Genomic DNA, 25776 nt, shown 5'->3' with positions numbered 1-25776 from the left:
AGTTCTAAAATTAAAGAAAAGCTTACGAACAACAGGAACATCAGTACCTAAGGTCTTTTTTGTTTGATTGCGAGATATTTCTTAAAAGAAACTGTTTTTTTAGTTTTTAATGTAGATAGAGGTAAGTAAGAACTAATCAGAGATATAGTGCCACTTTAAAAGTGAACTACGAATCATAATACTCCGGTTTAACTCGGTTATAACAGAATGCACCAGAATTTTTACTCTATTATATTTTAATTTTAAGGTTCAAAAATTTAAAGCTATGTTCATTGTATCTTTATTGTTGGTCTTATAAATTTTTCAGCTATTAATTTGATTCAACAGTTGTCAGTTTTTAAACTGCTTTCTTTTTAATATTCTATGAATAATTTATTGATTTAGTCAGTAATTTTATGGTGTTTAAAAAGGTTTTTTGATATTGTACCGGGCGGTAAATTATTAAACAGATTATTAATGTGTAACGGTTATTTATGCTTTCTATATTAAGTTTATTATATAATTCACTCTTTAAATTTATGAATCGTAAAAATATACTTTGGTTTATTAGTACTTAACTTGATACTCTATCGAACAAATATAGATAATGGTCATTTCTACCCTCCTCTCCCCTACTTTCAACTCATTCAGCGGTGCTCTGTGAATGTTCCGAAATGGTCATGATGGCGCCGTCGCCAGTATATTGATTTTTGCTCGCGACGTCTAACGACGTCTTCGTCGCCACTTTTGCTGCTGCTTCCTCTGCCACGATCCTCCAGTTTCGCAGTAAAATTCACTTGTAACACTTGTGTGGACCTTTCTCCCTGTTTTTTTGGTGACTGATTTTCTGGTAAAAGAAGGGACTCTCTGTGCTAGAAAGTGACTCATTTTGTTGGCCCCAATAATATTGCTGCGTGGATATCCTTTGTTGCGACGATTGATGGTGTTGTGTAAGGACATTGTTCATCAAAGTGGAAAATAAGTGTTTTTCATCTCATATGGAACTCGAGGCGAAGGGTGAAATTTAAGTGAGAAAGGACTCTTGGGTGGAAAAGTCACTGCGACAGAACAGGACTATGCCGAATCTCCTATTCGACCCCAATCCTGGGGTGAAGCTGACACCATTAGAATCAAGTAATTTTTCCACTTATTTCCATACTGTTGTGTTTTGTTCTGGGATTTTAGCCTAAGAGAAAGTTGTTTAATGTGGGAGGAAGATTTTCTCAATGGAAGTTTAAGGAGAGAATTTTCTGTGTGGGTGGATAAGGGAGTTTTCTCAGCATACACCCTCAGACCAAATTTCCTTTTTTTTCACAGAAGTCACACAAAATTTCAATTCCATTTCCACCAAATCATCATTTTGCCATTTTCATACAGTCACATAATTCACAATCATCATTTCATCCGCTTCTCTAGGCTTTTCTTCTCTCCTGCTCCATATAAATTGAGACAATTTTCTCAAAGCAATATTTTTGGGGGATCATTTTTCTATCTCCAAACTGGAGAGACGAGAAAAAAATCTAATCTTCTCACCCGAAATTCAGAGAAATCCTATGAATGAATTTTTGTTGGTTAGTAAGGGGTGAAGGTGGAAAAAGGGTCAATGGACACTGGAGATACCTCTGAAGAATACTCAGAATGTAATCTGCGGGAATTATGTCTGGGGTAGGGGAAAGTGCTCTCCCTTCGAACGTTCATGCCTTCGAATAATGTGAATTTCTTTTGTTTTATGTAAGAGATTTAAATAAAATTATCATGGTATTATCAATATTTAATGATAAGCCAACTATTATTTAATGGAAATGTGTAAGTATCTTAGGAAAACTAAAAGATAATTCACATTATTCGAAGGCATGAACGTTCGAAGGGAGAGTACTTTCCCCTATAGAAGATGTACATCCCAGAGAAAAGAAACCTTTTCGGGTGGTCAATGGTGATCCGGTCAAGTCTATTTTTACACATAAAACCAATATGTGGGTGGCAACAGAGACACAATTTTCCAGGATTTTGCTTTGAGTTGATGTACCAAGATTAAATTGAACACCAAATTGACGTGAATCATATCCAAAGGTTAATTTTTCACCTGAGCCAAATGAGTCCCTTTTCCACAAATTGCATTTGCAGAACAAAAATTTCCTTTAAAATTGTCTGTGGGCCATAAATAAAACCCCTAAATCAAATATTAATACATAAAATTATCCCAAAAATCGAATAATACTTATTGTATTTCATCCCAAAAGAATTTGGGGGGATATAAGTGAAAATAGTGCAAAATTGGAACAGCAATTTTCACATTTGAGATGATATCGAGGGTGAAAAGATGGTGGAAAATTCACGTAAAACCCTCCCCTGTGCATAACTTTTTACGGTGGAAGACATAAAAGATGACCTTTGCGATAAAAATCGAGGCGACAGACATTTCTTGGTCCTGATATCGAGTGGAGAAAATGAAGGAGAAAAAACACGCATATTTTTCTGCCCAGGGGCATACAACTCTCATGTGCTATTAGAAAGCTTTCACTCGGGCATAGTTTATTTACTTTGATCAATATCGGGAACAATTCTGTTTTGTTAGTAATGTTAGTAATAAATTCAAGGCAAATAACTGATTTCTTTGTGAAAATGCAGATTTATAGCATAATAAAAAGAACTCTACATACATTGGATTAAAAAAAGGAACATTATAATTTGTTACTTTATTGCATCCGATATTTGAGTGATTTATAGGAATTATTCAACTTTCCTTCCACTTATAAAAAGAATATTCCGGAACTTTATGTGACTTAAAAAAGACAAATAACATAATAAAAAAAATTAATCCAATTCATCAAATTAAATTAGGGATAAGAGGCAACAGGATTTTTAAATTTCCAAGTGAGAGATTCCTTTTTGATGTTTTTTATTTGGAGTTATTAAGAATTTTAAGTATTAAAGCTTTTGTAATGCAACATTTTTGCTCAAAATGGCGAACGGAAAATTCTACATCCCGTCGAATTTGTTAAAATTAGCCTCTTTCCTCTTTCCTTCTTTGAATTCTAATTGCCAATTTGTTTTCTTGGATAGTTACTCAATCTAAAGCAATAGAGTTTGTAATAAATTAACGTACAGAATTTAAATTCAGTGACCGTTTAGACGTGTGTTTGACAGGGGTTCCCCGCGCCCCCATATTAGGTTTTCTTTTTCAAAAAAGTCCTCTATAAATCGGTAGGAAACTAATCCCAAAATATGAACGTTCTATCTCAAGTATTTCTGGTACATTGACTGAATGGGTTAAATATGCAATTTGTGGAAAAGATCTTCCTTTTCAATGAATTTTATATTCTGTGTATTGCGGGTGTATTCCAGACCCTTGAGAAAATGTACTTAAAATAGTTGAGGGAGCTATTCTCTGGAATGAATTTCCTCAGAAAAGAGAAACAATGGTTTATCCAAACCATCTAAACCTTCATAGTGCTTTAGTCTTTTATTTTTGTATTTTCTTTATTTTTTATTTTAATTTTTTTCTTATGGTCAGGAAGATTTTTTCTTTAATGATGCGTTCTTACCGTTTTACTAAGAAGTAGGTTAGTTACCAGCGCTAAGACGCCGGTGGACGCAAATAATACTTATTGACAATATAAAGAAGGAGATCTATTTCAAATATTTCTATTATTTATTATATTTAAGTGCGTAACTCAAAAGCAATGATTTAATATAAACAATTAAAAATATTTTTGAGAATCAAACCGAAAGTTTACAGTTAAACAACTTATCTGTGGGATGACTAATGTTGGTTAAAATAAATATTTCATACAATTTATTTTTTAAATTGTAATGGCTCCGGCAATACTTTTAAGATCAAGAAAATTTTATTATGTCAAAATTCATTTCCCTTTTTTTCTTACACGCTTTGCATTATGTCTATCCCATTTTTTATGGCTCCGGCATACCTTTTAGAACAGCAAAATTTCATTAAGTCTAATTAATAAGTATATCCCACTCCATCGTGCTCAAAATTGGACTGAACTATATTTAATTTGGTGTGATGGCCAAAAGAAGAAGAAGAAGAGTACGAAAGAGTAGGACAGACATATGCAAATCTTTTAAGAAAGAAAGGGATGTGAATTTTGACCTTATGAAATTTTCCTGATCTAAAAGGTGTGCCGGAGCCATACACTCCAAATTAGATTGAGCTAAATTGTATTTGTTGTGATGCTTGAAAGAAGAAGAAGAGTGCAAAACTAGTCCTCGGCGAGTGGCCTTCAAAGTTGAAGCCAATTTCTTACTTTCACATACAAATGCGTATAGGAATTTTTCTGCACTCGTGATCGTTATGCTAAATATTTAAAAAGTGAGAAGTTTTTCCGTATGATAAGATACCTTTCCGTATGGAGGGATAAATATACTAAATTTTTGTTTAAATAAATTTTTTCCTTGGAGCACTGTGAGCTGACTCCGCGATCAATTTAGGAATTGGCTTCAAATATCTCTATATAAAAAGGCCAACTTGCCAGGCGCTTGGTGCAAAAGAATGAGACAGACATATGCAAAACGTGTAAGAAAGAAAAGGATTTGAATTTCGACTTCATGAAATTTTTGAAATTTTTTTGAAAGCCATAAAGATTTTGAATTCATCTTTTTAAATGCCTGACTATTTTCACTGAAGTTTATTTGTGTGGCAATTCTTTTCAGTCTGCCTCCTACTCCTAGTATTCTGACAATATTTTATTTACATTTGAAAAGATAAATAAAATACGCGAATTATTTTATTATTTTGCGCAGAGTTGTTGATCCGCAGGCTTTAACAATGCCCGCTTTCAATATTGATGAGCAAAACAAAATGTTATATTTTCCTGTAATTAAATAACAGCGTACTTTAAAATTTATACAATTTTTTGATTGTTGCCGTCATTATTATAACTTTTCTTGAAAATCTGATAATTTTAGTTTTTGTTCTCAAAAGAAAAAAGTTACTCTCAATTTTTTAAGCTGAGATACATAGGGTCGAAGGAACGTCTGTTCGACAGGGAACCCCTATTGACACTTTTGTCAAAATATTGAAAACTATTTAATGTATCTAGTAAAATATAAGTAATATAACGTTTTTTCTGTAATATACCTTTTACTATAAACAGAGATGTTCAAATTTCATATCCTAAATGGTACAGAATAGGGTGTCAATAGGTGCTGACACGAATTCTTAAAGTGTCAATAGACATTCCTTTCACCCTACCACATTCATTTACGTCTCTTTCAAATTCGAATTTAAAAATAGAGAAGGGACATTAGTATTTTAAGAATGTTTTCCATTGATACTTCCATAAAAAGAAAAAAAGCAATACAGAATGTATGGCTTACGATAGGTTCATTAATGTGATTAAACAAAAAAAATGTATTAGTTATACACCCCCGGGGTTTTCTATTTTATTCCACCTACATTCATTGTAAATTCCATTGCGCAAATGTTTTTTTGTGGTCCATTTGGATAAAAAGTTCGAACATTTCAATCTCCCGGGTAATTTGATACATTTTTCAGCACAACTGTATTGATTTCGTTGTCGCGTCGTTGCCGGAAAGGCCAATTGTTATCATCTGTGCTTTTGGCGGCTTTCGTGTCGATTCAAATTTCATTTAAGGAATATTTTTAGAAAAGGCCGAAATTGTGATTTTCATGAAATTCAACAAAAATATTGCATATTACATGAAATCATCGAATAATTGTATGATTTGGGCAACATTTCATATTTTTTATTCATCAGTCTGTCTAAAAGGAATAGTTTCAACAACCTGAATGCTACATTTTACTATTTCTCTAATTGATTCGACCTTTTCCTATCTACTTCTCATGATTTTTTCATTATTAGAAGCATCCGATAAGTGGACAATTTGCTATGGAGTAGGTATACATTCTTGTCCGAGTAAATAAACTTCTTCGTATTTCAGCACCAATTATAAATGAGAATCAATGAACAGTCGTGCTCAATAGTTTGTGTTAAATAAAGCTTGAACGAATTACCAGGCGCCTCCATTTTAAATTCACCAGGCGTCTCCATACACCATGAAAAGAAGTACGGGAGAGCTTGTATGTTTGGGACGCGGTGGATTATTCTTTGATTATTTACGTAAATGTGACAAAAATACTAAATGAATTATAGAAAATCGAAGTGAGTATACTAAGTGCTGTACAAATTTTCAAGATAATTTTTCAAGTTTTGAAAATAATGCCTTAAACTCAAAACATAAAAATGTGCCTCAAACATGCCGGCTTTCCTGTATAGTTCTGTGGCAAAATTCGTATTCCTAAAAGTTATGAGATTCACTTGTTCGTGCACGTTATTGCAGAAGAGTTTATTATATTTCAGAGAAAGTCTTTCATAGATTCTGAAAACATTTGAGAATACGTGAATTCGGGCAGCTCAAGAGCAAAATTTTATTTTAAGTTATTTATTTAATAATAATGAACCAATGGGTTTTGTAATATTTACCTAAATTAAATCAGAGTGAAATTGTGAGGAATTTCCACTAACTTAAAATATTATGATATAGCGTAGTTGAAAGCATGTAAACGCAAAAGTTCTAATTAATATTCAGCTTTGTACTCGGTGATTCATTCGCTAAAGAATGATTCAGCATGGAAAAGTTTTTAGTGCAAATAGGTTCTTTCAAGGGAGAGAGAGAGGAATAATTGGAAACATCTGTCCATTGCAGAAAATTCTTGGAATCTTCCCAGGAAAAGTCAAGATATAAGGCATAAAAAATATTCAGAAAGATAACTTGCAGTGTTGATATGGTCGAATTATGTGACAAACTTTAAAACTTTTTAATTATGAACTTCAATGTTTGTGCAATTTAATGAGATTTTTATGTTTCAAGAAAAGAGGCATCAGATTGTTCTCATAAACATCAGACAATTACTTTTTATTATGCTTACATAATAACAAGATCCAATTTTTCTGTAAAGTTATCCTTTTTGTCTAACATTATACGTTCAGAAAGCATAAAATAATACAATTTGCGATATTCACAAAAATGGGCCAAAGACGATTAGAGGAAACTGGGGCACTACCGAACACGGGGTGGCACCGAAACACTGCGATTTTTTAATTAGAAATTAGACTTCAGAGCATGAGATTTATAGAAATTTATAGACACTATATAAGAATGCTGGTCCACTGAAGAAATTCGTCGGGATCTCATAGTAATACTATGTTGACGACGAGCTAGAACATTTTTTAAGGTAAAAGTGAAACGAATACATAGTATTTGATATTTATTCACTACTAAATGTCATCACTACTATCTTTAGATTTTTTTTTCTTATTTTTCACCTCTTAGGCATGTCTTTCCACTGTAACTTCCCATGTTCTGACTGAACCAGTGACACCAACATGCGCTCTCCTGCAGAGCCCGTTGTCACTTCATCCCATATTTGTTTTCCTTCTGTGACTGTCTCAAGTTTCCTTACCGGCCAAATATACTAATGATTTTATAGATAATCATTGTATTTTTCACATAGACTGATCTGCACTCGATTGTATGAGTTGGCAAATACGGCCTACTGACCCAGGGTTTCTGCCGAGTATCTGGTGAGGCCGGTAGTGGTAAGACGGCGGCAGACGCAACCACAAAACAAATTTTGGGATAATAAAAATCTTCTCTATCTATCTATCTATCTATCAATCTATCTATCTATATATCTATTTGTTATCCAGACTGTAAATAAAATTTGGTGAACAGTTCTTAAGTCCAGGATGACCTTTTTGACCAAGAACTGGTGATGTAAGTTTAGTGAGGAAGTACAGTGCTGGGGAGTGGAAAAATAAATTTCCATTATCAGTGAAAAGCTCGAATCTGAAGGTTTCTTTTAATGAGTACATCTTGAACTTCCTTTTTAGATATCCAACCACTGAGGGCCACTATAAAAAAGTGTTCTTCCACAAAAAAAAGAATATTTTTTCTGAATTGGACCGTTTTTGTTGGAATTGGACCGTAAATATTTTTATAATGAGCTATCAATTAATAAGCTATTAATTATTTTACATGAAAATTGGTACAGATTCTCGATTCGAACATCCTCTCCGTAGTATTACTCTGAAGTTGAGATAGTCCAAGTAGTAGTAGAAAAAAAATTAGTGTTCAATGCTACGTTATGTTTGGTGGTGCCCCAATTTTCCATACTTTTATTTTGGAACTGAATGCAAGCTAAATTCGGTATTTAGATATTTTTATACGAAAGTTTGAAAGTCAATTTCACAATTTTTTAATGAAATATATTTTAGCTTAGGAATTTATCAAAGTCCTACAAAAAAAATTCTAGATTAGTATATCCTTATAGTTTGTAATCACCGAAAAGAATTGGATTTTTATCGGTTTTCTATATAATTCAAAAATATAGTTTTACCCAGAATATCCATATAGGGAAAAGTACCCTCCCTTCGAACGTTCATGTCTTTGAATAATGTGAATTTTCTTTTAATTTTCCTAAGAGATTTACATATTTCTATTAATTATTAATTAGCTTATCGTGAATTATTGATAATTACGTAATACTTATGTATAAATGTTTTAGGGAAAATAAAAGAAATTCACAATTATTCGTAGGTATGAACGTTCGAAGGGAGAGTATTTTTCCTTTGTGTTTCCAGAGGCTGAAAGACGCGAAAGAGTTAAGACGTTAATCTTTAGAAATTAATTTTCTTTTTATATCAGAGAAACAAATGAAACAGGATATGTATATTAGCGAAGAAATTGAAAAATAACAAAATTAGCGTAGGATAGCCTAATTCGAAAACTGTTGAAAATGGGATTTTTAATTCATTTTTGATTTATCTAGGTCTAAACCGTAAAATATCAATTAATAAGATAATAATTAAATAAAATCAAAATTTCGTGTGTTTATTATATTAAAGTCCTGTATTTCGATGTGCATAGAATTGTGAAAAATTTCCATTTAGAGCAGACGCTATTTTTTCTATTTAAGGGAAACTCACGTTTCTGTTTTGAAAATGTTTTCTTCAGAAAAAAAGTTAAATTTTTAAGAAAGGGCTTAAAAAATTATCTTTTCGTCTAAGAAGAGTTTCCGGTAATCTTTTAAAAAACTTCTCATTTTAAATGAATTGGATTTTATAGTAACTTGCTAAACATCCTCAAAGTTAATATTCCATTTGCGTAAAGTTTAAATTGTTTGCTCTGTTTATTTAAAAAGAATAAAGGATTTATTATTACAGAAGTTCAATTCAGCCTTTACGGAAAGAAACTAACTATTGAAAAAAAAACTCAGTTACTTATATTGAACTATTTTCTTTCGTATTGCACCATTTCCTCAACTCAAAGAAAAGGAGTAGAGTTGAATAGGATCAATTGAAGCCCTATCTGTGGTTTTGATATAGGGGTTGTGACGCTCAAAGTTCCTTTCTCAGATATCACGTGAATGCATAACGAAAGTTAGATAATCCATTTTCTGCCAACATCAGAGAAGAACTCCTCCACCATGAGAGTCTCAATGAAATGGTATATTGTGGGGGTGTTTTAAAATGGAGCAAACACTGCTCGTGCCCAGGATATTGATCTGTTCGGGGCGAGTGCATTCTCATGACCGACAAACCGATTCCTTGGCCTCCCAAGCGCTATTCGATGACTCACCCTTTCTTATGTCTTTCAGTGGTGCCAGTAGCTGCAGGTCTCACTGCTGCTATAGTTCTGGCCGTCATGACGTGCTACTGTGCTCGTCGCATTCGTCAGCGTAACCGGAAGACTGCTGGACACGACGCCACCCTCCCCTTTCAGCCACCCAGGCGCCCTACGGCTGTTCGCTCACCCAGCGGTGCCCCACCGCACTACCTCAAGAAATCACCATCTCCCACGGGTACCAAACCCCCACCCGGAGCACCATTGTCACCCCCCGAAGCCCCAACTCAAGTACGGTACGCTGAAGAGAGCGAGACAGGACCCCTGCCCCGTATGGTGGCCCATGAGACTCGTGCTCCCGAACCTGAGAGCCCTGTGGGAGGGGACCAGGGTGATTGTGGCGAATATGGACGCCTAGGAACGCTTGTCTTCAAATTACGCTTCCTTGCTGACAAAGGGGCTCTGGTGGTGTCTGTGGTGCGTTGCCGAGGGCTTCCCGGTAAAGGGGGTACTGTGAACAATGGCGATTTGAGCGGAGCCAAGAACACTGGTAACACAGATCCCTATGTAAAGCTTCAGCTTCTGCCTGAGAAGCAACACAAGGTCAAGACACGAGTCGTGAGGAACACCCGGAATCCTGTCTATGATGAAGATTTCACATTCTACGGACTTTCCCTGACTGAACTGGGTACCATGTCCCTCCACTTTGTCGTTCTCAGTTTTGATCGTTACTCACGTGATGATGTCATTGGGGAAGTCATCTGCCCAATGTCCAGCATGGAGCTCAGCCAGATTGAGAATCAGCAAGTGGCTTTCAGCAAAGAAATTCAACCAAGGAGTCTTAAGGTGAGCACCACTGTTTTACACAGAAATATTTTTTTTTATTTTCAAAGTTTACTTATTCAAAAAGAAATTAAAATATTTTTGCAAAATTGAAATGTTTTGAGGTTTCAAATAATTAATAATTAATATTTAAATGGACTTATAAAATGCTAAAATTGCTAATAATTTTTCTTTTTCTTTTATCATGAGCCCTTATATCTAGTTAGGAAATAAGTTAATTTGAAATTTTTAAACTCTAAAGAGGATCTAACCTTAAAATGTTTCAATAGATTAGAAAATTTGGAAACGATGACCAATATTACCATATGCCCATTTTACATATAAAAACATTTATAGAAAAAAAATTCTTCAATTGAACTAGTACTATGAACATTGGGCTTGATTTTGGATCGATAAAATTATAGTAGATTTTAAGGTTATGCATAGTATAACCTCAAAAATTACAGGTCACATGAAGTTTATGAGTTCAACGTTTATTTTTATTATTTTAAAATATATAGTCGCTAAATACATGCAAATAAAATATGCGTAAGGTAAAGTGCTCTCAACTCTCAAGTCGACCGGTTCCTCAATTCGATCGGTAGAGCTATATATTCAATTTATTTATACTTGCACTAATATTAGGTGAGATTCTTAACAATCTCACCTACTATAATCCTAACAAAATTTCATGTCGTCCGATCGACCTCAAACTTGGCCAAAATGTGTTTCGCCACTTCCTGATCACGAATATATATGTGGCTATTTTACGTTCCCGGCCGGCCGGCTGGCCGGCCGGCCGGCCGGCCGGCCGGCCGCTCTTTGGAGCTTAATAGCTCCTAAACTAAAAAAGATATCGACTTGCGGTTTTCGGCAAAGGTTATATATCGCATGAAAATTGCAACTTGGTGCATTGAACCCCCACCCCCCACCCCTCCTTCCGCCATTTTGAAGACCCCCCTTTTTTTGTTTTCTCAATAGCTCCGCCCCTATGGCATTCAGCGGACTCAAATTTTAGTATGTTATAGCTGGGCCTTAGAGCTTTCCATCAATACCAAACTTAAGGTCCCCCGACCCCCCTGACCCGAGCTATAAGGGTCCAAAAAAAATTTCTTAAAATGGCCATAACTCCGGTTCTAATTGTCAGAATTTAAAAAGTGAGGGCTTTTTGGAAAGCTCTCGTGAAATGCCACTTCCCCTTCTAACATCGAAAGTTCATAAAACCACCGCTAGGGGCGCTTTTTTTAAAAAGAAAATTTTTAAATCTTAAAAGTTAAATAACTCAAAAATTCCATTGTGCATCGGGCTAAAAATTTAGTATGTTGTAGCCGTTGATTATACCTATCAAACAAAAAAAACCTTAAGTCGATCTAAAACCCCTGACCCGAGCTATAAGGGGTCAAAGTTCGAACATTGACCGGCCTCTATCTCCGGTTCTAATTAACATAGCGACCTAAATTTTACCTTTTTGGTTTCGTCTCGATGAGCACTTTCAGATGGAAGTTCAAAAAGTCACCACAGCTGGCGCTGTGATAGCGTCAAAATTCATCGAAATTCAAAGTCACTTTTTTCAAAAACGGCATTGTGCAAGTTAATGAAATTTTAGTATGTTGTAGTCCAGTCTAGGACGTTTCCAAAATGGTGCGTATGCGCGCTGTGGTTTCAATAGAACCGGAGATATGAGGGGTCAAAGTTCACGAAATTCAAAAAATCATATCTCCGGTTCTATGTGACCGATTTTGATGAATGAGGGCTTAAACGAAAGATCTCACCAAATGCTACAACTTTCTAGAATATTTGAACTTCGTGGGACCAACACCAGGGGCGCCACGGTCGAAAAACCAATTTCAATAACACATAACCTCAATTATCTCGACTGTCGCTGAACCGATTTTGATGATTACTTCGACATAATTATAGAGGACATTTGTCTCTACATTTCGTCCATACATCATTTTCCACTCAGACTACGCTATCACTCCGATTTTGCCGTTTAAGTGTGAAAAAATTGATTTTTCCCATAATAACGCTTTGAAATCACTCAGATGCCAATTTGACTGCCTCTACTCCACAAAGACACTTAAAATATGGTTTTAAATGGAAAGTCCCACAAAATACAACAATTCTTTGATATAGTTGAAGTTCAACAAATGACTACTTGGGGCACTCTGGATGAAAAAACGAGTTAAGAAACAAAAAACCTCGCTTATCTTGACTTCTGAGTAATCGATGAGTTCAAGTTCTACGGCAAAATTATAGAGAACATTCTGGTCTACATTTCACCCATATATTACTTTTGTGCCAGTTCATCCAAATCCTTGATATTTTGGTTTAAATACAAAATTTGTTTAATTTCACGAATTTGATTCAAGATAACTGAATGGCGACTCACAATTTCAGCTCTAAATCGAATTTGCATGCACTCCGAGTTAGCTCACGTTAAGAATCTCACCTACATAAGCCGGTTAGGATTATCTGTCCCTTTGTCTTATGATTTAACATTAATGGGTCAACTATTCAACAAATAAATACGAGTCAGTGACAATTTTATAGAAATTCACCATCAAACATTCAAATATTGACCCACCGGTCGAGTCGAGGAACCGGTCGACTCGAGGGACTTTACCTTATATAAAATATTGAGAGGACCAGGATTTGTTATGATTCTGAGATTAGAATTTAATATATTAAAAAAATAAGGACATTTAAATCAATTAACTCAGTCTTCTTTGTTGTGGGTGGCAAAATTTATGGATGACTATAAATTTCTTTATATAAGGGAAGAGCACCAGCGATCGGCAGTGTTCCTTGGATCGTCAGGTTATTACCATATTGTTGCACCAATTCAAATGACTTTTTGAAAATTATTCGCTACTTTTTACCATTTAGCTGTCACAAAAATTCAGTGCATTAATTTAGATTTAATATATAAAACCAATTTTCCGTGAGACACCTGATTAAATTCGTGACGATCCGAGGTACAGAGTACATAGTTGCAATTACATTTATTTTTTATTAATTTATTGTAAAAATTTACAACTCAAATGCACAGATATAGTTAAATGGATCACTAATACACCGATTAGCATACACAAAAATACCAATTTGTATTTTGAGGCTTATATTTTAAACTAAATATCGAGCATATCTCTTAACATTCCGATCCGGGGTGCTCTTCCCTTACGTCAGATTAAGAAAATTTCTACATAAAATATGTGACTACGAATTATTGGGGTTATGTTAAACATAACCTAAAAGTTTTAAAATTTAACATTAAACAGACAGACAGAAAAATCGATTAAATTCCCTCGCTATTTTATGTTTTAATAAAAGTTATTAAATTTTCTTGTAATAGGAAAAAAAAACTCTTAAAATGTTTATATGGGGTTTTCCCCGTGGTAAATTATAAAAACAGAAATTGGCATAGAATGGCACTTCAGTCTTTTAGGTGTTTTTTCTTTAATTTGTGTGAAAGACTTCCGTTTTCCCTTACGAATAATTTTATGGTTCTTTAAAATTATTTGTTTTTAATACCTCAGTATTTTTGGAATACGACCTTTACTTTTTATTTCTTTGCAGGAAACTCTTTTTATGTTTTTTAAAAGAAAATTTCTTATTAATGTCAATGTAAACTCATTGTGAATCTTAATTGGAAATCTGCTTTTATTGCATTAATTGAGCAGAAATCGTAATTCAAATGAGATGTTAATCTTCAGGATGGATGAAATAATTTTCCAGATGGAAAATTTTCCACCATCCAACGATAGAGTATTTCTTGACACGTTTCAGCTATATTTTCTTTCATTTCCAGCAACATATTGAGAGAATTTGGGGAGAATGTGAAAGGATATTCCTAAACATTGATTTATCCTATATCTCTTGCCTAAAATATCAAACTAATCACACGATTACACGTTAGTTCAACAAAGATTTAATAAGCTCTTTCATTTCGCCTTTGGCAGAGACTAATTCAATTTATGCCGAATAGCAAATTCACGCTAAACCATCCAAAAACACGTAGTCAAATGAGATAAGCTACCGAAATTGGTTTGGTGAATGGGAAGTGATTAAAATAATAGTTTCTGGTGAATTTAGAATTATTGATAAATTTAGAACTGTAATATTTCTTTTGAATTTTTAAAAATACTTTCTACATTCAGTTTGAAAAGACTAAATATTTGATTATTTTGAATTATGGAAACAGTGCTTTTGCTTTTGAATTATATTCCAGGGAATAAAATAAAGTAAAATAGATTAAACTTGCATATAAAGATTTAAATGTACATATATGGTTCGTTGTTTTTTGCAATAAATTCGAATGGATGGGTCTTGAGGGGATTTGTTTGGTATATAATAAAATGATGATGTTAATTTCCTTGCAGATTCGTGCTCAGGGACGTGGAGAGCTTCTCATCTCACTGTGCTGGCAACCAGCAGCTGCAAGACTCACAGTTGTTCTGTTGAAGGCCCGAAATTTGCCCAGAATGGACGTGACTGGCCTGGCTGATCCCTATGTCAAGATCTACCTACTCTACAATGGCCAGAGAATTGCAAAGAAAAAGACACACGTAAAGAAGAGGACACTCAGTCCAGTCTTCAACGAGAGTTTTGCATTTGACATACCAACAACTGAGGTGAGTTGATACCCATGTAACAATTTATGATCAAATTTAAAAAACGTAACTTTTAAGTTTACAAAATTATTTCGAGTAGAGGTAGGATTGAAGGAACACCTATTCGACAGGGAAATCGTATTGACACTTTTGTCAATGCTTAATTTTTATGCTCACAGGGAATGAAAATGTAGGGGAAAATGCCCTATGCTTCGTACGATCCAAAGTTTCGTAATGACTAAATTTTTTCTATATTTCTCAATAAATCAGACTAATCGCACTCATATTTTAAAAATTAGGGGAAAGTGCCCAGTTTTTAAAATATATTGCGGAGTCGAATTTATTGAAAAACATAGGAAAAATTCAGTCATTACGAAGCTTGGGATTTTACGAAGCATGGGTATTTTCCCTTAGTCGGAATCACTACAGTTTTTCACAAAAAGTCATGTTAATAAATGTCACTTAATTTTGATTCTTTAATAACTTTAATAACGGATGCGAATTCTGTACAAAATAAATCCCATAACCAATTCCATTAAAATCGTAAAATAAAATAGCAAACCCTAAATTTTTAGCAATTTTTGGTAATTTGCAGTATTCAATTGACAACTCGATAGTATTGTCTTCTTTTTGTGGATAACCTTTTTTTATGAAAACTCTCTTCTGGCCTGGAGAACAGTTAAAATATTGTTCTTTATAAATTGGAATAAGAAATATAACACACTGTCGACAATTTTCGGATATACTTTCTTGGTTCAGTGAAAAATATTTTACTAGTCCTTTCTGTATTTTCATTAGGAATTTCGTCAGTTAAATCAGAGCTTTCTGTAACTTCATTTTTGAATTTGAGGCATATGTACGAGGTGTGTTAAAAATGTAAGGTGACTTTCTATTTTTCTAAAAAAAACATTACTTTATTCATTAATCTCTATCTCGTCCTTTTCTAAGTAATTACCCATAATATTCTTATGTCTGAGCTTTTCTAGTCCTCGAAATACTTCTATATACACTTTTCGATATGGTTTTGAGGCTCTTCCGGCGATAATTATTAGTATTTTCTTATTAGTTTTATTACTTCTTATTATTATATCTTATTAGTACTTTCTTTATTTTGATTCAAAAGTATCGTATTCAAACGAGTATTTAGAAATCATTTTTAAGTAAAATTTAGCCGAACTGAAAATTTCGTCTCCTGAAAAGTTCTCAAAAGGAAGCTACGACAAATGCTGATTTAACCCTTGAAGGACGAATGGGACACCGGTGTCCTAAAAATAAAAAATAATTTTTTGTAGGGGATACTGGGACAAAAAGTCACAAATTGAAAATTTGAAAATTCAATATCTTCGTAGATAAAAAAGATAGCGGTTTAAATTTTTTTCCATAGATGGCCTCCATAGACCTTCTTCAAAGTCGTAAGTTTCTTAGAATTCGAACAAGGATTTAAGAAAATAAAAAATATTGAAATTTTTAGCTATTGTTTTAAATTTACGAAAGCCCGTAATAAAGCAAAATAAAATGTGACAATATCCGATACCTGGTACTATTTGCCCCAGAATTTTTGAGAATGGCCACAAAATTACCTTTTAGAAAACAGCTCGATAAATGTATTTCCTTACAAAATAGAGGAAAATGACTTTCACAAGTTGTAGAGCAGTAAATTTCGTATAAAACTGCACTAATTAGAAATTTCTGGGGCGCTAGGGTAGCTTGTAAAAAAATAAAATATCCGTTTTGTGACTTTTTGACCCAGTCTCCCCTACTATTTAAAGGACAAAATAACATTCTTTCCTATAGTCAAAAGAAAGGTTTTTTTTGGGACACCGGTGTCCCACCCGTTATTAAAGGATTAGCTGACGATTTGCTCGTAATTGGCGAAAAAACAAAAAAAAACGAGATATCAAAATCCGTTTTTGGTTTTACCTAAAAAATCTTAGGTCGTGGGGATTGTTACCCCTCGAAATTCTGAGATCCTTATGACCTGACAAAAAAATACTCAGATTTTACCAATACCTTGTATAACCATATTTTGCTACTTGGGTAGTTTCCCAAGAGATGAACTAACTTTTTTGCACAAATTCCCTAATAAATTATTAATTTTACCATAAAAACTTGTCGCAGGGAGCCGGAGCCACATTGGATGGAGTTGCCCTAGAATTGATGCTCCTCGACTGGGACCGTGTCACGAAGAATGAGGTGATTGGGCGGCTGGATTTGGGTGGTCCTCGGTGCACAGGCACTACACTCAACCACTGGAATGAGGTCTGTAATTCACCAAGACGACAAATTGCCGAATGGCACAAGTTAGTTGAATAAAATGACAAACAGCCAAAAGAAAGTGAAGGAGCACAACCACCCACTTATTCTTTTTTGGCCATCGAAATCAATAATTCCTCAACCATCCCCTCCCTCAATTAACCACGAACCCTCTGACACGTAAAGTAAATCACAAGGTAGGAAGATGTAATAATTGAAACCAAAGATATTTACTGAATAGTCAAAGGAATACTTGCAAGTATACCCAATTATAAGGAAAAAGATGGGAAGATATTGAGCAAGAAAAAATATAATAACTTACATAGTATAATGATGAAAAAAAAGAAATTAAACTGAAGCTTCTCAATATATACAGGTTTTTGTCTACAGAATATATCACTATCGATGATAAAGGGTAAAAATAAATGAATAATAATCACTCTGAAAAAAAAAAATGATGAAAAGAATACTACAGATATACCAAAAAAGTACTAAATTATTTAAAATTTGCTTCTCTGTGTCAAATATTTGTAAAAAATAGTGAAGAAGACAAGGAACATTTAATTTTTATCAAAAAGGCAATGTGAAAGTTTGACATAATATAGTTGGTAAGTTCATTAGAAAACTTCGAAAGTGGGTCAACATAGAGCCATTATAGAGTGACAAGATTGCATTTGAAAATTAAAAAAATCTTCCTGCATTGGAATTTGTGGGTAGAGAACAGAATTCATTTCTTACAACGCTGCATCATCTTATACGTAGTTTTAAGATGATAAATTTCTAAAACAAAAAAAAAAATAAAATTAGTCTCAAAGCATGAGACAGAGAGATAATTAATTATGTGTGGAAGCTAATTCAGAGACAAATTTAATCTAAAAAAACAAGAAATAGTCACAGAGATCGATTTATTGAAATTATCTTGAAGGCACAAAATGAGAACAATTCCGCAAATATTCACACAAAGTGCATAAAAAAATCTTAACTTCCTTTCTTCCCAATAAAAAAAAGAAAAACCTTCAAAAAACTATTAGGAAACTAAAGAAAATTACTTTTAGAGTCTGTTGCTAATAATTAAAAAAAAAAACAGAAAATAAAAAATATAATGAAAAACCTGTAAGCACAACATACAATATCTAAATCAATGCTTTTAGTTGAATAGTTTTTACATAAATGCCAGAGCTGAATATATAAATATTGTACAATTCTGATAATATTCAATATCATGGTGGTAAAACCAGGAGAACCAAAAGATGGTATATTTTTGTGGGGTACACACATCCTTCGAAATAGGACAGTAGGATAGGAGGAAAAAGTTTCCTAAGAAAAATCCTTTTGTTTATGAGATAAAGGAAAGGTAGAGAGAAAACTTCAAGAATTTGAAGTGAATTATCTTAAAAAAAATCCTGAAGAAATCTTCGGAGTATTTTACTGGAATCTCTTCCGCAAAATAGCAGGTATTTCTATTTTCTGAATTATTTTAAAATTATACTTCAAGAGAGGATTCCTGAAGTTAAAATTCTTGGAACAAAAGAAGCTAAGTTGTGGTTAATTAAATAACTTATAGACGAACATATTTACATGGCCTATGTTCTCAAATTTTGCATCCAGAGAAAAACATAACTGAAGATTTAACTCTGTAAATTAGTTATTACTTGATTTTTTTTTAAATTGAAAATGCTTTGAATTCGTATGATCTCTATAGAGAAAGATAAATTGAGTTTAAGTCTTTTAATACTTTTAGTACAAACTAAGTTAGATCATGGAAAATTTTTCCGAACTTAAAATTTAACACATAAATAGTATTTCTTATAAAAATTCTGGGATTTTTGAATAATTGAAATATATTTTTTATATCTAAATTCTATATTTAATGCACAATTAAAGTAAAGTACCCTATAGTCGGCCGGTTCTTTAACTCGGCCGGTGGAGTATTTATTCAATTTACTTCGATTTTTTAGATTAATGTCTAACGGATCTAACATTATAGGGTATATTATATATAATGAAAATCATTGAAAACTTCATAGAAATTCACTATAAAACGTTAAAAAATTGGTTAAATAATTCCACTGACCGTGTTGAGGAACCGGCCAACTTGAGGACACTTTAACTTAATTTTCACTCTGCTACTTTACTAGCAATTGAAAAGAGTATGACCTATCACCTAATTTAGAAGCTAATTTACTTCAGCTTGAAGTGAAAGTTAGAACAGATTTGACTGGGATTAAACCTGAAATTTATCACATATCGCAACACTAATGTACATCGAATAATAAATATAGGTATGGCAAATCTCGCTAACGCATCATTAAGAAGGGCAAATAAAATTTTCAGCTTACAGCTTAAATGTACAAAAACTCAAATTATTAAATAAAATTCCTAAAAACGATATACGAATTATGCTTCTGAAAAGAATAAGAACATTCAGATGCACGATTCAACATTCAGAGATTCAGGGATAGGTCAAACTCATGATAACATCTGAATATTGAGTTAAGAACAAACTTTTTCAAGTTTTTTTTTTAAATTCAATAATAAATTATGGAAATAATGAAGATCAGGAAAATTTCAAGATATTATTCTAAGATTAAGTTATATTAAAAATATTCTTTTTGAAATTAGATCTTGTGAAAAAGTAAAATTCAATCATTCCATTTATAATTTAAAATAAATTGAAGATCGAAAAATTAAAAAAATCACTATTATAAAATCTGAAGAATAAATTTTACGTCCGGAAATTTTGATTTATTAAAAATTAACAGAAGATATTTAAAGATAACAATTTGTTAAAGGATATTTTAGGATCTTTTGACTTCTTTAATAAAATTAAATAAGAAATCTTGGTATTATTTATCAATTCTAAGATCCAAATCAAATCCAATATAAAGGAATTGCAAGAGTTTAGTGTTCTAAAATTAAAGAATATAAAGAAAATTGATTTTTTAGTACATAGATATATAAGAATAAATACTATATATTTAAAGAATTGCAGTTAAGGAAAATTTACTGCTTGAACTCAAAGAAGGAACTGGCAATATAAATTCCTCATTTTTAAATTTGTTTCCGGTCTAGTCTAGAGGGCGAAACGTAAGAGATATCAAATTTATCGGTCCTCGGAGACCTCTTCTGAAAAACAATTTTTAGAGATGTTTTTTTTTATATTCTTCCCCTTGCTTTTACTCCAAAACTATATGTTTTTAGGTTTTCTCGAAAACTGTACCACGTATTCCTTTCCTTTCCGGATCTGTTCTGAGGGTAGTCCAAGAGAATATTTATTCTATACATGCCCATGACTGGAAAATTCTCTTTGTATTTTAAAGGTCAAAATTCACCCATGCCTTTTGGAATGTTACTTAAATTTTCGACCAATTTGCATCGGTTCCAATCAGTAATGAGTTAATATAGTCCATAAATGATTTATTTCGTTCGAATATTTTATCTGTCGGCCGCATAGGGTAAAGTGATATAAGTTGGACATAGTGTTACAAGCAGGAAAATTCGCCGGTACAAGTTGGACATGGCTTTTTTCTTGATAAATATAGTACAAAATTTGCTTTTAAGCACAAGGAACCAAATTATAAAACTATAGCATTAAAAATATACAAATAAAAATGAATTACTAAATTTATCAAGAAAAAAACCTTGTCCAAATTGTACCATTGCGTCCAGCTTGTACCACTTTACCCTATATTATATTCTTTTGATCTAGAAAAGCTATACGGTAAGAGATATCGATTTTTGACCATTTTTGACCAACTTATAAATCTATATTGTTTAAGGGAGTCTGTTCTCCTGTTATCAACTGTTCTTAACAGCTCTACCAATTCTTTTTATTTAAATTTTTGAACCGTGATCGACCTAAAACTCATGTGGTAAGATGGGTAAGATAATTCACGGAGATCTCTATCTCGTGAGTTCGAGCATTCCGTAAAGCTGAGATACTTTGACATCTCTTATTAAATTGTTACCACTTGATTCCTTTACAAAATTCCTTATGCCTCCGGCACACCTTTAAGTTCCGTAACATTTCGTTAAATCAAAATGTGCGTTCCTTTCTTTAAAGATTTGCATTAGTCTACTCCACTCTTTTGGTCTGAATATTGGATTGAACTAAATTTAATTTATACGGGCTTCAGACCTAAGGCTTAGCCATATGGCTTAACTTCTCTAATATCTTATCAGTCAAGATTTTTTGGAAAATTTTGACTTAGAATTGGATTACTAAGGGCAAATGACCTATTACATTTTGAAAAATCAATACAATCGGTTGCTGTTTAAGGTTTTGAGACCCCCGGGAACTGAGCTAAACCTCTAGTCTGAAGACGGTCTTAGTGTGATGTTCAAAAAAAGAAGAATGCAAAAGAGTAAGATAGATACGCAAAACTTTTAAGAACGGAAGGGAAATTAGATTTGACTTTATGAAATTTTCCTTATCAAATATTTATTTTTTATTTGAACTTCATAAGTTCAAGTCCATGATTGGCAACTTAAAGATTTTATTGGTTTCAGTAAGAAGGATTGAACACCAAATCCTCAGTTCTCGTCAGAAACAGAAAAAAATCGCGCGTTTGCTCAGACTTGAACTGAAGACCTTTTGTTTTCTCAAATGGGATTAGGTCAAGCAGAATTTTTATTCAAAGCAAACAAAGCCAGGGGTCAGTAGTAGAGCAGTAGCCTACAAAATTCTGAGTTCAAGTCTGTGAGTGGAGGTAGGAATTTTTTCTGATTCTGACCGGAACTGGGTATTGGATATTCATTGTTCACTTGTTCTGACTGAATTCAATAATATATAAAATACTCTTGGACCGACAGACGAGTTTGAACCCTTGTTTAAAAACACTCAAATTAAATATTTCAGTATGTAAAACCTAAAAAACGCAATGCAAAAACTTAAAAAAAAATTATATTCAAGAACAAAGCATAGGATATATTTTTAAGAATTGCAATTGAAACTGTCTTGACTTAAATTTTTAAAACAAAATCCAATTAAAAAGAAAACTAACCATGTATTTAAATACGGATTTAAAAATTTTGATATTAAAGAAAACACTGCAGATATTTGAAAAATAAAATGGAACTAGGTATTTCAAATTGCAGAAAACAAATCTTGAAATTTTCTTACTTCTGTTCTAGAATTCATACGTAGAGGGAAATGGAACATTTTTGAATTGGAATAGTTTTGAAATTGAGCCTTGTTCTCCTACTTTAATACGGAACTGAACCTTACTATAAATTTAGATCCACACTCAAACTAATTGTGAAACTAAAGTGCGTTATAAGATTTAGTTCCATCAACAAATAGGAGGAAAAAGTCCAATTTCAAAGCTGCCCTACTTCCCCCTACTACAGTAATCAATAAATTTAATATTATTTGCCTTATCTTAATGTATTTCTTCATTTTATGACGGAGTTATTTTATTTGTTAGTTTAGTTTTAATTTATTAGTTTCAGTGCGATTGTGTCAGAAATTTCTGAAGTTCTTTTGCAGTTAATCTCTACCTCGCCTTTATCTCGCAACTAGGGTCAAGTCAAGGAAAAAAAATTGTAATATAGTGAAAGAGAGAATAAAGCATTCTCACCTTTCTTTTGATGTGATTAGCAAGCAAAAATTGTACTACTTTCCCCCTTATTCCTGAAGGTGATACTGGAGTGGGAAAATAAATTAAATGGTTAGTTACTTCTTGTGTTTGCACAAAATGAAAGAAAAAAAAAAACACAAATTTTTCTAATGCAATCCCTCTTCTCAGATCAAAAATAAAATTCCTTGGTGCACACTTTCACATCTCCCACTATTTTTCTGTATATGTGTTGTACATAAATTAAGTGAGTATAATTGATAATGTTATTTTTTGTTTTTCTTTTATTAGAAAATCAATACATTTTCTAATAGATACAATTTTTGTACATTACTTTAATGAAAGAATATTCTCCCTCTGTTCCATCCATGATGAAAAAAGGACATACCAAGTATTATAATTGTTTCAGATGAATGAAGCATTTAATTGCAAGATATACTGAGTCATTAGTGAAAATGAAGATCATTTTTAGAGAAAATTAAAAAAAAAGATATTATTGCATTCAGACAAAAAAATTATATTGATTAAACATTATAATGATTATACAGAAATAAAAAGTGAGATCTTACTAGAATGGATTGTGGGTGTCTCTATTGCCATCTAACAGCCCCTGCTATGAGAGATAAGGGGATACAGGGATTGTTACTTAAGATTATCTTCCCTGATTGGTGATATAAAACTTCTGGAAGGTAGGGAATCTGCTTCAGTTTGTCCAAGATAATCATGGAGAAAAAACGTGTTCAGGAAAAATCCAAGTATAAATCCGCATTTAAGTGGGGAGCAGCTGGGATTACAGCCACTGTGATTTTTGTCCTGGTGGAAGTTTTCATAATTCACTGGGTTACTCCCTTTGATGATGTCCTGCGGGTGTACTTCCCAAAAGCCGGAGTCCATGTTCAGTTTGAGTTTGAGCTTACAGAAGACGGAGTAACGTACAGTATCCATAAGAATCGTACCCTGGTCCAACTTGTCCGCATGGGAACCAATCTAGGCTGGGATGTTAGAGTTGAGGATCATGGGAATGGGGCATATATACTTAGAAGTCGCGAGGGATTTGTCAGCTTCAACCAAATTGCTGATGAGGATGGATTTGGTCTGTTTCAAATAAATCAAACCCTATGGGCAGGAGACCGTTTGGATGATTTCGTGGAGCACTGCTTTGATCTGGTGTCTCCGGATGGGAGCAATTGGTTTGCAGGACCTCAGGGGTACTATCAATACTGGCCATCTCAGTATCTTCAATTTACAGATTATGCCTATTTGCCCAAAACATCTGCTCATTCTCTAATCTCTGAAAGATACTGGGTTACTTCCAAAGGAATGTTCCTCTATTTTAGTCCAGAGACTCCCCTCTTCCTGAATCGCAAACCCAATCATTTATGCTTCGCTGCCAAGAAGCAGAGTCCTTATTACACCTATGATCATGGCTTCTGTTTCAATTACACCATTGGAGTGGCTTCAGATGCCAGGACTGCTCATCAAGCAGCTATAAAGAGATTCCTAGGAAAACCTCAACATTACCCCGATCGAAGGGTCATTCAGTTTCCCAAATGGATTCTTAGGGATAGCAATAGGACCCATTTGGAAGATTTTGTGCATAATCTTGTACGTTATGGCTTCAATACGTCCAGCATAATTCTGGACCGCTCATGGGAAATATGCCAGGGAGCTCTGGAATTCGATCCTATAAAATTTTTCAGTGTTCAGGGATTGATTAGGTACCTGAGGAGGTATCAAATCCTTCTGACACTCACCATAACTCCAGTTATCCATGAAAAATGCAATCCATACTTCCAGGAAGCTCTCTCCAGGGGATTCTTTGTGAAAAGTCATCAGAACACTCATGTAAATTTCGACAGGACTGCAGCCATAGACTTCACCAAAGTTGAAGCTGTAAGGTGGTTCCTATCTCGCCTTAGGAATCTTCAGACCTTGGGTGTGGAAAACTTCTACTTTGAGGGCGGTGAGTTTGATTCTGTTCCCAATGATCCCAATTACGAGGGAGTTCCCCCGAGTTTACATCCTGTTCAATTCACCATTGATTCCCTGAGAGCTCTGGCCGAGTATAGCGGTGAGACAATTATCCGGACTGGGTTTTGCACTCAAGATTTACCCTTGCTCGTGAAGCTCCCGGATTTCGACAATCGCTGGGACATTCAAAATGGTTTGGAAGCTCTAATTCCCAAGATTCTGCAGACAAATCTAAATGGTTATTACTTCTTGATGGTTCCCATTGGATCTGGGCATATTGCTGATTTAACCAAGGACATGTATATTCGCTGGATGCAGGCGGCTGTTTTTACTCCCTCAATGGCTTTTGTAGTGCCTCCGTGGGAATTTGATGAGGAAACTGTGGATTTAACTCACAAATTCCTCAAGCTCCACTTTAAATATTTGGGAACATTCATGGATCTCTTCAAGGAAGCCAAGTCAGATGGGCATCCTGTAAATTTGCCCATTTGGTGGCTCTACGCTGCAAATATGCGAGCCCAGGAAACTTTCGACCGTAAGAAAGTGGAGGCAAGTGCCCTATCTTCGGATGACTCAAGCATTGAACAAAAATCATTATAGCCAGTGAAAAGCCTAGATCAGCTTATAGAGGTGCGATTCCTTCATTGCAAATTTGGATTGTGGCAAACCCGAACGATATTTATACATAAATAATGCATATTTCGTAATTCTTAAAGTGTATGAAACATATTATCGTTATTAATGAGGAAAATTGGATAAGAAATTCAAAAAAGTGTCTGAAAATCTTTAAAGTCGATTATCTCGGAAACTATGAGAGATAGAGGCCTCAAACTTTACATCCATTTAGAATTAGAGTCTCTTTCAGGCTTGACATATGCAAAACTTCACTTGAAACTAAGGAAAATTGGAAGAAAAATGCATAAAATTGTCTAAAAAACTTTAAAATCGATTTTCTC

General features: G+C 33.6%; 2 protein-coding genes across 2 annotated transcripts; both read left to right on the top strand.

The window, feature by feature from the left end:
- The first annotated feature begins 583 nt into the window (after window positions 1-583).
- On the top strand, window positions 584-23427 carry LOC129804432 (synaptotagmin-11). The gene is made up of 4 exons (XM_055851703.1): window positions 584-1113; window positions 9620-10431; window positions 14790-15041; window positions 17139-23427. The coding sequence occupies exons 1-4, from the start codon at window positions 1056-1058 to the stop codon at window positions 17331-17333; spliced, it is 1317 nt and encodes a 438-aa protein (XP_055707678.1). The 5' UTR covers window positions 584-1055; the 3' UTR covers window positions 17334-23427.
- A 145-nt stretch (window positions 23428-23572) lies between these two features.
- LOC129802905 (myogenesis-regulating glycosidase-like) lies at window positions 23573-25420 on the top strand. Its single transcript, XM_055849152.1, has one exon. The coding sequence runs from the start codon at window positions 23573-23575 to the stop codon at window positions 25418-25420; it is 1848 nt and encodes a 615-aa protein (XP_055705127.1).
- The last annotated feature ends 356 nt before the right edge of the window (window positions 25421-25776 follow it).

This window comes from Phlebotomus papatasi, chromosome 1 (genome assembly GCF_024763615.1).
Source record: "Phlebotomus papatasi isolate M1 chromosome 1, Ppap_2.1, whole genome shotgun sequence".
Lineage (NCBI taxonomy): Eukaryota > Metazoa > Arthropoda > Insecta > Diptera > Psychodidae > Phlebotomus > Phlebotomus papatasi.
Note: the sequence above shows the minus strand (reverse complement) of the source record. Positions and strands in the feature narration are given on the sequence as shown.

Bases quoted from the DNA above. Each gene is read 5' to 3' on its own strand.
- LOC129804432 (XM_055851703.1), top strand. From the start codon at position 1,056: ATGCCGAATCTCCTATTCGACCCCAATCCTGGGGTGAAGCTGACACCA. The intron at 1,114-9,619 runs GTAATTTTTCCA...TATGTCTTTCAG, and splicing joins GCTGACACCATTAGAATCAA to TGGTGCCAGTAGCTGCAGGT. The intron at 15,042-17,138 runs GTGAGTTGATAC...AACTTGTCGCAG, and splicing joins TTGACATACCAACAACTGAG to GGAGCCGGAGCCACATTGGA.
- LOC129802905 (XM_055849152.1), top strand. From the start codon at position 23,573: ATGGAGAAAAAACGTGTTCAGGAAAAATCCAAGTATAAATCCGCATTT.